This window comes from Vanacampus margaritifer, chromosome 6 (assembly GCF_051991255.1).
Source record: "Vanacampus margaritifer isolate UIUO_Vmar chromosome 6, RoL_Vmar_1.0, whole genome shotgun sequence".
In the NCBI taxonomy this organism is placed as follows: domain Eukaryota; kingdom Metazoa; phylum Chordata; class Actinopteri; order Syngnathiformes; family Syngnathidae; genus Vanacampus; species Vanacampus margaritifer.
This window is the reverse complement of record NC_135437.1, coordinates 3,789,160-3,803,364: the sequence shown is the minus strand read 5'-3', so window position 1 is coordinate 3,803,364 and position 14,205 is coordinate 3,789,160. Positions and strand designations below refer to the sequence as shown.

At 41.1% G+C, this 14,205-nt stretch overlaps 1 protein-coding gene across 6 annotated transcripts; it reads right to left on the bottom strand.

The window, feature by feature from the left end:
• Positions 1-2,364: 2,364 nt before the first annotated feature.
• mmp15a (matrix metallopeptidase 15a) lies at positions 2,365-13,529 on the bottom strand. Of its 6 annotated transcripts, XM_077569030.1 has the most exons (12): positions 13,384-13,529; positions 12,369-12,497; positions 10,363-10,511; positions 8,853-8,972; positions 8,466-8,779; positions 8,019-8,180; positions 7,411-7,449; positions 7,073-7,341; positions 6,817-6,955; positions 5,353-5,503; positions 5,122-5,237; positions 2,365-4,279 (listed from the first exon to the last, which is right to left on the bottom strand). In XM_077569030.1, exons 1-12 carry the CDS (start codon positions 13,429-13,431, stop codon positions 3,813-3,815), a joined length of 2,103 nt encoding a protein of 700 aa, XP_077425156.1. In that variant the 5' UTR covers positions 13,432-13,529; the 3' UTR covers positions 2,365-3,812. The 6 variants fall into 6 exon arrangements, with proteins under 6 accessions (XP_077425156.1, XP_077425150.1, XP_077425155.1 ...); XM_077569024.1 differs by having other exon boundaries at positions 7,073-7,449; XM_077569029.1 differs by lacking the exon at positions 13,384-13,529 and adding an exon at positions 12,975-13,021 and having other exon boundaries at positions 7,073-7,449.
• Positions 13,530-14,205: the final 676 nt, after the last annotated feature.

The following is a 14,205-nucleotide window of genomic DNA, read 5'->3' as shown; positions in this document are numbered from 1 at the left end:
GTCATCCCTTCTAAGCAATGCAAACTGTTGCTACCTCCAGCAGGGAAGCTGCTGCTGTAGATGTGGGTGTCCAATTGACTCTTTACCTGTCCTACATCATACAAACTTGTTTGGATTAGATCGTTTTATGTGGAAAATACCTGACATATTGTAATGTTGATAACATTTTATTGTACACCTTACTGGGTGTATGCATGATTCATGTATTTTTAGGCACTATATAGAGTACCTGGCCAATACATGACCAGTACTTGTTGAGTTTAAGTGACTCGTAATGAATGAGTTTTTTTTTCTTCAAATTGGAAAAAACAGAAAGCAGAGAAAGAAAATTGTACTCTGTAAATTGTACTCGATAAAATAAAGACATTTTTATATATTCCTGAGATTATCAAACTATTTTTTTTTACAGTAAATTAACTTCTAGCACTCTAAATCATTGGTTCTCAACTGTCAATTGTATATAAAAAAAAATGTGCAGAAAAATTTATATATTGCCACTAATCTCGTCTTTTTAGGAAATATGCAGACCAAATCTAATTCAGATTCCAAAGCTATAAACATCAATAGGCATTTTTCATGCTAGAGACATTTCCTATTATTAATTCATTATTATTAATTATTAGTTGACTGTTAATTATTAATTATCTATTAATTGTTAGATGGCCAAATAAAAGGCAACTCCAACCTGGAACGCACCTTAAATACTTGACTGCGGTGCTGATGTAACCTGAATTTACTGTCTTGTATACGAACTCATTCCATCCTCATTACAGTTATCTTGCACAGGTGACACCGTACTTTTACAGACTGGCTAGCCATGAATTCAACTGTATGACCAAAATAGATGCTAAAGAATTCAAAGCTCATTACACAAAGTTCAAAGAGCTACTATTGCTCTAATTTCCTTGTCTGTGTCAAGAACTGTACACCGGGGGCTGGGGGGAACTATAACCCTGTCATATTTGTGTAACCCCAGGTAAGCCCCTCCAGCATTTTATTTGACATATTTACTGGTATAAACGTTGTTCTCAGTCCGACTATGTATTGTTCAAGCTCCCCTTTAGCCCAGAGAGAGAGAGAGAAAAAATCCTTGGAGCCAGGCCTGGTCAAGTAAACCAAAATCTGTAGTTATATTTTGAGCTGTACTGCTTACATACACTTTATACTCTTTATAAAAAAAAATCATAATCCTTTCTTGTGTAATACTCCAATTTCTTCAAAAGATTATTTTGTTTTTGTTAGTTATTTATTCATTGAAATGTTTTATTCTGTGTACAGTCAATCTCTATACAGGTTACAGCATTTATTATATAAAACTACATACTGTATTAAATTTGTCAAATATGTTCACGATACATTTCTTTTTAGATGCAAATGTTTACACATAGGTTTCTACAAAATTAGTGTGTGTCAGGTAGAAAGACCTTCACCAAGTCCAGCAGGTCAGCCTCTAAAGCTTCCAGTGCTGTGCAGTAGAAAGAGGAGTATCAGGTTGGGGAGGTTGCAGATCCTATTATGCGCTCAGCATGGGGATAAACTGCGAGAACAGGAAGATGGCACCATCACTGGCCTCAATCTTAACTCAACATCTGGGTAATATGCAGAACAGGCTGCATATTAGAGCATGCTGCCACAGAAGTAGACAACGAAAGGAAGTCAAACACAATTATGACGAGAGTGAGGAGAAGAAAAACAGGAAGCACAAGAAAGAGAAAGCCGCCAAATCTGCAATGCCTGATCTGTGACACCAGTTAATCCTGATTAACTATGACACAAACACATACAAGAAGGGTGCACTGACTGCCTCAAAACAGACAACACACTGTACGCTATACAAACCAAAACTGAAAATCATTTTTTAACAATAACAAAAATCCATCCATCCATATTGCTTGCTCTCATTGGCGTGAACTTCATTCTATCCCATCCAAGCTGATTTGGGGCAAGTGGCAGTGTAAACCCTGGACTGATCTCCTGCCAACTACAGTTTATGAACATCACTTTTAAAATAAATAAATAAAGAAGACACAAATTGCACAATACTTTGAAAAATCCTCACTTGGAAACTGTGTTACCAGTGGACAAAAGACACACAGTAGAAAACAATAAAATACACTTACCTAAATCCTTACCAACCTAGGGTCACTTGGATAATCCATCTAAAAAAGCAAAATTCATTTGTATTCATTTAGTCTGGTACAAAACACAATGTAATTTATTGCCATGTGGATTCGGTCACTTTTGAGAAAGAGCTCCTTCTTGTGGTGGAAAAACATATTGCACACAAAAGAAGCCTTGGAAAGAAAGGCTTCCCAGTTGATCAAAAACATATGTGAGGAGGAGGAGGGGGGACTGCTGGTGTCGTTTTGTTTTTACCTATGAACTTTATTGTCAATTTTAAAGCAAATTCCACACAGGAGTGTGCAGGCCCCGATACAAAACATGCTCTGCATGCATGAACACTTTTGACACTATTCGACTATGTACAATGCAAATTTTAAGTAGGTCTTTAAAAAAAAAAAAATCAATGTAGAGGGAAAAGTCCACAGAGTCTGTGATATTTGGCATTTCAAAGTGAGAAGAACAAAAACTGCAATGCACACAGAAGGCATCAATCTTCAGGTTCCTGCTGGAGAAGAATGCAGTTTAAATGAATACATGTTGGACCAAATAAAGTAAAGTGAGACTGGGAATTTGCAGAAAAGTGGACAGAAAGATAGAAGAGGAAGGGAGGAGTTGGAATTAGGAAGTCATCTGCTAATGGCAACAAACAGAAAAAAGAGGAGTGGGATTTGAATCATGTAGGTCAAGAGGCACAACGCCAGCGTTGCTCCTCCCTTTTTCTTTTCTTCCCTCATTCCGCATTTTACAAGGGGAAAAAATTGGCAGTGCCTTTGCATTACCCTCATCTCATTCTCTCTCATTTCCTCCTCAACATGTTCATTTCTTCTCTTATATTTCTTTCTCCTTTCTTCATGCCCGACACTACTGAATCTGCAGCATGTGGGCCTAATGGCAACCAGACCCTGGCCTTGTTCTTCTTTATTCGGCACGCACTCGACACCTACACCAGTATCTGTAATGGACGCCTATCTTTGTTTCACTTTAAGTTAGAGCTAAGGAGTCATTGGTTAAATACCACAAAGTGAATCTCAACACAACCTTGGCACGAGCCACACTGTACAACAATACGACTCCGCTGAGATTGTACATTTAGTGGTGGAGCCTGAATAGTCATCTTGTTGGGAGGAGCGAAGTTTGGAGCCCGAGAGTCTGCGCTGTATTATGTGCTTGTGTTTAAGTAAGTGGTCTCCAAGCGTGTCTTCTCTTTTCAGCGGCATTCCAGATCATGTGATGTTTGGGCATGTGTTGTCTTACATTCCTGCGCTGCTCGGAGGACGGCCCCTGCTCGTGTGTGTGTACACTTAAAAGTGCTTTTGCACGCATGCACACACACAAACAGCATCGGCAAGGAAGCAGGAGCAGTAAAACAACAAAAGAGAAGAGGAACACCAAGTGCAAATGTCTGGCCTCAAGAAGATCCGTGATCATTGCTGACTCATTAAGAAAAACATCAATCTGCGTATGGCTACAAATGATTGCAAACAGTCAATTGCTATTGTGCCTTGTGTCTTTCACAGTAAGTCTATGGCAGGATGAAGGCACAAGGGAAATTGTAAACTAGCTCCACAGGCACTATCGTAGCCTCTTCACAGGTTAATTATTATGCATGGCTAAATAGCCATGATAAAACAGACTTCCTATCCCCCAAAAAATAGTGTGTGTGTGTACTGCATCTGTTTTAGTGTGCGTCACACCCAGTCCTGCAGCGAGCGCTTGCAATGAACCAGCGCTCGGGGAGTCTCTTTGTTCTGCAGAGTCCTGAGGATGGTGTAGATGAGGACCAGGATACACAGGATGAGCACCAGAGGAACCACCACCATGACCAATGTCATGACCTTGGATCCGTTGTCGGCCACCGTCACCACCACATTCACCTCTTTGTCATCCTCATCCACCTCTGGGCCGTCATCTTTTTCCGGTGTCGTAGCTTCATCTTCCCCACGGTCCACGTTTTTGCGCTCATCCTCTCCTCTGTCTGAAGGCTTGGTGGGTTTGTCTTCAGCTCCGGGCTCCATGTCTGGGTCTGGCTGAGGATCCGGGACGCCCACGCAGCCCATGAAATCCTTGAGGATGGAGCGTGGGTAGCCTTTGTCTGCTACTGTCTTGTGGTTGTCAAAGCGCCAGTAATTGGTGCCTTTGTAGAAGTAGGTGTATGCTGCATGAGAGACAAAAGGCAGGTTGTGTTTACCTGGCTGTTTATCAGGACTGTGTGCAACAAAAGGACACACATTTGATATAAATCTGCAACTTCCATCCATGCATGTTTATACTCTTTGTCCTCATTAGGGTCAAAGGTGAGTCGGACCACATTCCAGGTCATTTTGGGTGAAAGGCAGGTTACACCCAGGACTGGTCAGAACCCAATCGCAAGGGACATACAGACCAACAAATATTCACATCCACATTCAGACCTACAGTTTGGACAATTTCATCTTGCACCTAACATGGATGTTTTCCAACATGTAAGGATGCTGGAGCTCAACAATCGAGTTTAGTTTACACGCCATAGGACAGAAGGCAAATGGGAAACATGTCAATTAATAGGAATCATTTTCCATTACTATGCCATACTTACAATAATCAATATGTTGTATTCATGCAGTAATATTTGGTATGGACGTTGAAAGAACCACAATTGATCGTATTGGTTGCCTATAACCATTTGAACCTTTCAGATGGGCTCCAGATCCGCTGGGTGCTTTTAGAGCAGTGCTGCCACAAATCTAATTTCCAAAGCGCGGGACTGGCCAGCCCTCAAAGCAGAGAGCTCGTTCTTCCCGTCTTAGCCTTCTCCTTGCTCCACTTGCGCCAGCCTAACCAACCTCCATTGACATTTAACACGACACAATTTCACTTAACTTTTGATTCTTTCCCTGACAACACCTCTTTTTGTCCTAACTACTTTTGGACTTGATTGTATTTGTCATGGATGGAAGCTATTGTTGCTCTTCTTGAAATCCCCTTCAGTCATTTACTACAGTCGAAGTAATCATTTACCGCCATCATCACTGAGGAAGGCTCCTTTGGGTGAGGGAGGGATCTTTCCCCATCTGCTGATTGGTTTAGGGAAGTCTCGGTCTGCTTTACGGGTCTCCTCGTTGAATCTCCAGTATCTACACCGACAAATATTTATGCAGATTAATATTAATGTACACAAAAAAAAAAAAAATTCAACATAACTAGCTAAATTGTATGCAGAAGCCTGAAAAGGGATTGAGTGTAAAATACCGGTCATCAGAGAAAAAGTAGGTGTATCCATTTGGCTCCCACCAGACTGCTGTGTCGATGCTGTGAGGCGGAACTCCTTGACCATATTCCCGAATAGGCTGCGGGTATCCTGGCAGCACATCTGCTTCCCTAAACACCCAGTATTGATCATCTGCAGGGACAAAACACAGAACATCCAATTCAAACAGATGGGTCAACGAAAAGCAGCACGGTTGCCTGGTGCTTTGCACGTAAATGAGGTTCAAGGTTTTAATCCATTTTTGGTTTGACCTTTACGTAAAGACTTTTTAAAAGATGTCCGAATCCACTTGCGCAATCAATCTCTGTTCCAAGAGCCCCAAAATGTTTGATATTCAGGGGGGGGCAAATGGGTCTGGTACAACCACTGATTGAGCAAATGACTAATAAAGAGGCGTGCCACAATACTAACGACCTGATAGTTCAGGGGTGGCCAAGTTCGGTCCTCAAGAGCCCCTATCCTGCCTATTTTCCATGTAGCTCTCCTTCAGAGCAGCTGCATCTAATGTCCAGCTCATCAGCACGCTTTGCAGAAGCTTGATAACAATCCTGATCATGAATCAGGTGTGTTAGTGGAGAGAAACATGGAAAACAGGCTGGATAGTGGCTCTCGAGGACCGAACTTGGCCACCCCTGTGATAGTCTATACTGCAGTCGGGTTGAGAGACATTTTCCAGCTTCCATCTGAGTGCACATGCTGCATTTTGGTCAGATAATTTGACTATTTTCACTATGTAGGAATAGCAAACCTATCTCAAACTTCGGCAAATATTGAAAAATGTGCAAGCGCTTTCACAGCCTAATTATGAAGGTGAACAATGTGCACATGTGCAGCAATGGAGAGAGGGCTGACGCAATCTATTCTTTCTCTGGAGGCCTTTTGGGGTTCTGGCTTGAGCCAGCAGCAGCTGCCAAGCTCTGCAGACGTCATTCATGACATCGACTAAACTCGCACACACACACACACACACACACACACACACACACACACACATACACACACACACATGGCGTCAAGCATGCCACATGTGACAAAGTGTCAAATATTCTTTTATTTACACTGCCATACTGTCAAAAGAGTGTTATGGAAAAACACTGTCCCCTCATTCATAGCTCAGTGCTTATAGTTGGTTGCAATAAACTATTGTAAATATATGGAATTGATATACAGTAAGTATGTGCGTTAGTTATTGGCAGAGTTGAATTATTCTAATCTCTTTGGAATTCAGACTTGGCAAGAGAAAAACGCTGAGTTTGCACTATTTCCTTTAAATGGACCATTTTCAATCTAAACACAGATTTTAATTATACTCCCAATGTTGTCTTTCTCGAGAAGAAAAAACATGGGTTGAGTTCTTTAGTAAGCTGCTGAAGGACAGAATATGCTCTTAAATGAGTTAAGTGCATGCTGTGTAAACTGAGAAGATGATACTGCAGAGGATGTACCTTTAAAGAAGACAAATTTGCCATCATGGCGTTCATAAGCTGCATCAATGTTGCTAGGAAGACCAACCCAGAAGACAGATATCGGCATGGGATAGTTGTCCAGGACCCGGTTCCTACGCACACGCCAAAACCAGCGACCCTGCATGTATGACCAGACAAACACTTGATGTCACTGCTCACCGGACTTTCTTGTGCGTTTGTTTGCAATTCTGTTGTGTTTTGTGATTTACCAATTCAAACGTTTCGTATGTCTCACCTTGAACACAAACATCTCGCCCCTTAGAAGGGTCACAGTGTCAAAGTCGCCATCACAGATATCAGGAGCTTTGTTATCCGGCTGCTTGGGAGGGCGGCGAGTTGGTGGAGGAGGGGGCACATCTTTTCTGATTGGTGCTGTTACTTCAGGATCAGGATGGGAGGTGGTGGGGATTGCGGGACGGGTGGTCGCTCTGATGGTTGGTTCAGGCATGTTCGGGACATGTGGGCTTCCTTCAGTAGGGATTGGGGTGTCAGGTTCGGCATCAACTGGGGGGGGATGAGTTGGTTTGTCTTCAGGGGGTGAATGGGAGGTGGGAAATGCATGTTTGGGATTACCAGTAAAGGTGGGAGGAGCCTCAGTAATGAGAGGGGGACCTGGAACAGGAAGAATGCAAGTCTTTAACACACTGAAAGATTGAGCAAATAACTTTTCAATAAAAAAATACTTAAAGAGAATCCATGTGCTGCCTTAATGCTCACTTAATGGCTGTGACTACTTTGGGGAAAAAGCTACCACACAGGAAAACACTGTTACATAATGAGTACAAAGTCACAATTGATGGTCTTAAATATTTTGTTCATTAGTATGCAAAAATGTTTGAGAAGACGTGTTGCCTCTACTTGTCAGATCAAATCACTACAATTTAACATTCTGTTTAATTCATCCAGTCTGTTGTCGAAATACTTCACATATTCTTCATTCACATTTTCAAAACATCACTTAAATGCTAGCAACGGCACATATTGTACAACTGTCAAAACACCCTCTGGCAGTGTCAGTCAATGATGTGCAATTTAAGCAACAGAAAACACAAATGTGACTGTACTGAAACACAAAAAGTTCAATATTATATGTTCCAAGCATTTAAAAGAAGTATACTGTCAGTAGTCATTTGTGCATTTTTTTTGTCAGTGAAGATAAAATTAGAGTGTGAGCCTCTCACCATATATGTGCTGTATTCCTTGGATGTCATCCTCGTGCAGTGTGAAGTTGTGCGTGTGAATCCATTGGTAGAAAGGAGTCATAATGGTGTTGGGATTATCGGAGTGCTCCAGACCTAAAGCATGGCCAAGTTCATGGACTGCAACCAGGAAGAAGTCAACACCTGCAGCATAGAATTAAATTGACAGGAAGTCACAGTAAAATATAATTCAGGACAGATGACGTGTGTAAAATGTGCAACAAAACAGAAGATGAAAGAGGAGCAAAGAGATAAAAAAAACACAAATGAAATGAATAATGGCATGCAGATTTGCATGAACAAGGAAATAAAAATACAATAAAGGTTAAGTAATTTCAGGGGGAACTGTGAGGTAGACATGCTTAACCACCCTTGCTGCCATAAATTTGATCTCCTTGTTTGAAAGCAAAGTAAAAGCAAACCGCTAACCTTGCTGGTTTGGACTGTCCAATGTCCAAGGCTCATCTGCATCAAAGTGTGTATCCCCACCCATTGCTGGCCCGGGGTAAAAGGCATGGGCTAGTGAGCCGCCCTCGCCGTCAAACAAGGACATGTCACCATGGAAACCAGAGGCGAACAACAACAGGATGTCGGCGAGCTGGGCCTGGCTGTCGTTGCCGTGTTGAGCCGGTAGCTCTTGGAAGGTAAGCGCCATGGCCCTTTTCCACACGTCGAAGGCTCTGCGGATCGCATCATATGTCCTTTGCACTCCCAGGGAGGCCGGGATGTGCTGGTCCAATATACTGACACATAGAAATGTATTTCATGGTACTATACACATTGCACTTAATAGCTCCGTGTGATAGTAAAGTATACCTGTAGGTGACACGGTCCTTGTCCCACCGTTGTCTGGTTACAGCATAGCGTCTCCTCCTCGTACCATCTTCCAGGTCGGCTTTTTTGTCTGGGAGGCCGCAACGAGGTCGACGCATGGCACTACACAGCAAAGGCAGCACACACATACATGACATGAACTGCCTTTCAGATTTGATGTTGGCATGAGAACATCATTTGAACCTGTGGAAGCAAGCAAGTTGAACAAGAATGAGACTTTACAAATGACACTGAAGAAATCAGTAGAAAATTAGGACTTTAACCATGGCTATGTTACATACTTACATTAAGTCTTCTGAAAAATCTTGATCTGACACAAAACTTAATACGTTATTGTTTAGGGAACCCTCGTCCTCGAGAGTCACTGTCCTGCCTATTTTCCATGTCTCTCTCCTCCAACGCAGCTGACTCAAATGATCAGCTCAACAGAAAGCTCTGTAGAAGCCTAATAATGATCCTGTTCATCGAATCAGGTGTGTCGGTGGGAGGATGGAAGAGGGAGACATGTAAAACAGACAGGGCAGGAGCTCTCGAGGATCAGGGTTGGTTTATACTGTATTTAGCTTGCATTGATACATGAGGACTTGTTCAATATGAATTCATACATTTCATTATCAAATAAGTAATGGTACATTCTACAAATTGACTTGGTGTTTTTCCAAGTTATTGTCCAAACAATCAGAATTTAGGTGATTAAAACATTACATTCAAACTAGGGGTGGGAATCTTTGAATGTTTCACGATTCGATAGCCGATTTTTGGGCCTGCGATTCGATTCAGAATCGATTTTTCGATTATGAACAATTTTTGATTCAAAATGATTTGATTGACAATGATTTTTGATTCAATTTATAGATGTGCAAGGAATCGTAATGATCTACTCCCGTCTGACTCACTAATGCTAATTAGCAAGCTACTCACGGCACTTTTATCACTCAAAAGAACAGCTCCACGCTGCAAAAAAACTACTTTTATTGGAATAACTTGATTGTGACTTTTTCCTTCTACTCTCTAATGTGGCTACAACTTAACAGTGTATCAGACCGCGTGGAACCACACTGCCCCTAAGTGGCCAGATCGAGTACAACATGAACAGCTCCCAATAAAGGCACACAGACAAAGGCAAGAAAGTATAAAATAATTTAAATAAAATCTATTTTGGGACATTTTAAATCGATTCTGAATCGTACTAAATGAGAATCGCGATTCTTGTGAGAATCGATTTTTTGGCACACCCCTAATTCATACCCATCTAAGCGCTATATGTTATTGTTGATGTAAATATAATGGCAACAAATCTATGATCTACTTGCATTGCCAATCATCATTCCACCGCAAAATATAAATCAAAATGCGGCATTTCACTGTTAAACTTATAAGACAAGTATATGAGTAGTTGCCACAAGATGTCTGGAATCAGTTTGTGGCTACTGTTTGGAATGAATGTCTTGAGATGACAGCCATCAGAGCAATACAAGAATATGGATCTTACGCGACAGTGGCGGCGTCCGACTTGCCGGTCACCTCCAAGCCGTAGAAACGCTGCATGTCACTGATGGCTTGGGACAGGATCTCAGCTGACTGCATGGTGGACATTTGTCTGCTGGCCTGTGACAGGTAGCCAAACTGACGAAGCCACGCCTGGGAGATTAAGAGAGGTCACCTTTGCCTGAGAAATGTTATGAGTCGATATCTACTACGCTAAAAGCAAGGCATCAGCAACAATGTTAATCTGGGAAAGCAGCCATTACTTAATAACTGGAGAGCTATCCGAGGAGGAAAAAGAAAAGCAGACAGAAACCAGATGGCCTCTAATAATATTACCACATTCCATCCTGTGCCTTCTCTGCAGTGACAGCCAAAATAAAGGATGCAAACAGATGTTAAGGAAACATGTGAAAGCATTACTCAGTTGCACTTAGGCACATCTGTGATCATGATCATCAATATGACCTGTAATTGAGTACCAGGAGTTCCCAGACAGTCAGCTGCAGTGCGTGAAGCCACGTATTTAAGAAAGCAAGGTGACTGGTTCTGACTTTCTAGACGTGCCGTCTGAGAAGCCTCCATGGGTCTCACAAACAGCTCAGCAGGCGATTTCTTGACATGGCAGAGTCACAGGACTCAAAATTTCATGCGTGTACAGCATGGAGGCAGCAGCACTTAGGCCACACACACACACACAAAACCCATGTGCACATGGACAATAAACATGTACAGAGTTTCTACTTAGACATGGCAAAAAGCATGGCTCCAGGATTTTTTCCTATCCCGGGGCTAGATAGGGGGGCTGAGAAAATACTTTTAAATATCAAATAAAATGCAGGAGGGCTTAACTGGAGCTAAACAGATTTTCAAAAATGCACCCTATAGCAGCTGTGTAGTGCAATCCCAACATGGCAATGTCTTAGCGGGTGTACATGTATTGGCAAAAATGCTTTCTTCTTCTAATCTCACTTAGCGCTTCCGTTTTCCCGCTAGCGCCGTGCCTGGTCGAAATGTGTGCGCACTGCAGAGCCAGAACAACTTTCAGAGACGCGCCAGGAAACTTGTACAATATCGATTTTGACACCTCCATATCGATACATGTATTGTAAAGACGCCCGCATCAACATATTCCTGTATTGATATTTTGAGTACATCCCTAATATCCACAATATCACCATTGCAAGCATTACATTGTACCCTATGAACATAATGAGCACAGAAGAGTAATTATGTTCAGTTACAGTGCCCTGCTCACTACTTGCAACTTTTGTGACTTTTTTGGGGCCTTATACAAAGTCAAATTGCTGCCTGATATGTATGTGATTTGTAAAAAATTGAACACAACCTCATCTTCATATAAGAGAGGATGTGAAATGTGCACAACAATGCAACCATAGTTAGGTTTTACAATAAAGGGTAACATCAATTTGTTTTATTAACTACTGTATGTTCTTTTAGTAAGCTCGTTTTTAACTTTGCTTTTAAATGTCTTAAATTCTTGTTTTTTTATTTCTTCACTTTGCTTTTAAATGTCTTACATTTTTATTTGTAAATGTGTTTATGTGAAGCACATTGAGTTACCTAATTGCGTATTAAATGCGCGGTCTTGGCCTAAATATGAATTGCATATTTTACTTTTTAGACTTTTATTGAATAGGTATTTGTTATATTTATTTAATTTTAAACATTAATTATGCATATGACTACATAGATTAGCAGTCATCCAGGTCATAGTACAATGGTGCAGTTTCCTTGATTTAACCTTTTCTGATTAATATGGCATGTCATTATTTTTCCGCATTGATTTATTACTTTGAGGTACAGTCTGGTAGCCTAATGTTTTTTTTTCCCCAGGTATATGGAAATTTACTTTTCTCCCATGCAGAAGAGCACTTTCCACGAGCAAGCCCCAAGTGAATTATTAAATAGAATTAAGGTTAGATGTCGTGCATGCTTGGAATGCAGTGATGAAAACGACCTTAGAATTGACCGAATTTGACCGCAACTTACCTCTGCATTGAAGCCGTCCTGCTCCGGTACATCCGCCGTTGTGTTGCCAAGGAACACAGAAAGTAAATAGACATAAGTGATCAGGATTTGAGAACGGGGTTCTTGAGCCGAGATCATCTTGAAGGTCCACTGTGGAGTGATGGAGATACAGTGTAACAAAGAAAGGAAGGGATTGAGGCAAAACAGAAGCTAGTTTTCTTGTCCTCTCACATTGAGGCAACAAGTGTCACCTAAAAAAAACTCCAAGAAAAGAACGCGCCGTTCACAGTGAAACTGTAGTAAATTGGTAGAACTCCCTGTGTGTGTGTGTGTGTGTGTCGTCCAAGTTAAGACAACACTTCGCCCTTATGCTGCCCAAAACAGTTCAAAGCTGACACTGATCTGCCTTCACTCTCTGCACTGTCTGCAGCACACTTCCAAGCAAAAACGGGAGGTCAACTTGAACTCTGACTTTCATTGCGACGAAAATAATGCGGGCATAAAAAGAACGCCGAGGTTTAAAAGAAGCCGTCAATGTCTTTCCGACGTGGAGGAAACTCGTAAACAAGAGATCGCTAGAAGACAGAAGAATATGCGATCGAATAGTTCCGAGGTTGAGAAGCCCACCTCGCTCAAAAACAAGCCATTACTGTAGAGGGGAGGGAGGGAGGATACCACGTCCCACATCGTCCTCTGCTGGCTCGCAAAAAAAATACAAGTCGTTTTTTGAAATAGGACAACTGTATGGAGGTAAATATGGTGCAAAAGTAACTTGTACCTGTAAAAAAAATGTTTTTAAGTTGTATTAAAAAAAATTGTACCTGTAGAAAAAAGTATACATTTGTATCTGTAAAAGTCGTGATTTGTACGTGTAAAAAAAAAAAATAATAATATCTGTAAAAAAAAAAAAAGTGTGCCTGTAAAAGTCGTGATTTGTACCTGTAGAAATTCTGTTCAGTTCAGTTTTCGTGACAATTAACATGAGATGAGCTAGCTAGCACCGGATTACGAGCTATAATCGTACAATAAATCTTACCTTCATACTAAAACTTCTTTCCTTCCGCCCACTTTGAGTGCTCTGCATGTCAACCAATGTTTAAGCTGTTCCACACGGTGTTTGTATATTGAACCATGTTGAAATTTTCACACCTGGGACGTCTTCTTCCAAAATGACTCGTAAACTGGTGTGGCTACTCTGTTTGAAATTTCGGACTTGTGCATATTAATGATAAAAACGTGACATCATTTGAGATCAACCCACTGTCGTTTGCTGAACCAATGAGGTTGAGCTTTAGCCCGCCCAAATCCTCCAGAGCCCGCCCTCTTCTTCTACTAGTACAAATCACGGTGCTCTACAAGTACATATCAGTTTTGCACCATTTGTAGGGAGATATTTGGTGCAAAACTCACGTGACTGGACAGCAGCAGAAAAAACACTTGTGACTCCTAGTTGCGACTTCTTTGACTACAACTCATTTCTACAGGCACAAATCACGACTTTCACATATACAAATGTACACTTTTTTCTACAGGTACAAATCACAACTTTTACAGGTACTTTTTTTTTACAGGTACAAATCACGACTTTTACAGATACAAATTGATACTTTTTTGTACAGGTACAAGTCACAACTTTTACAAGTACGCTTTTTTTTTTACAGGTACAAATCACTTTTGCAGATACAAATGTATAGGTAAAAAAAATGTATACAACAAAAAAGCTTAAAAAAGCAAAAAAAAATGGGGAGAAATGTAAAAAATATGTGAAACCTCGGGTGCGAATCGAGAATAAGTGGGGATAAAGTGAAACTTCCTTAACTGATTTGGACAAGAAGCATGGTTGGTACACCCTGGACTG

Coding starts and splice junctions, on each gene's coding strand:
- mmp15a (XM_077569024.1), bottom strand. CDS start 13,431: ATGCAGAGCACTCAAAGTGGGCGGAAGGAAAGAAGTTTTAGTATGAAG. Junction 5,504..6,816: donor CAAATTTGTCTTCTTTAAAG/GTACATCCTCTG, acceptor TTGTCCCTGCAG/ATGATCAATACTGGGTGTTT. Junction 5,238..5,352: donor TACTTTTTCTCTGATGACCG/GTATTTTACACT, acceptor TTGTCGGTGTAG/ATACTGGAGATTCAACGAGG.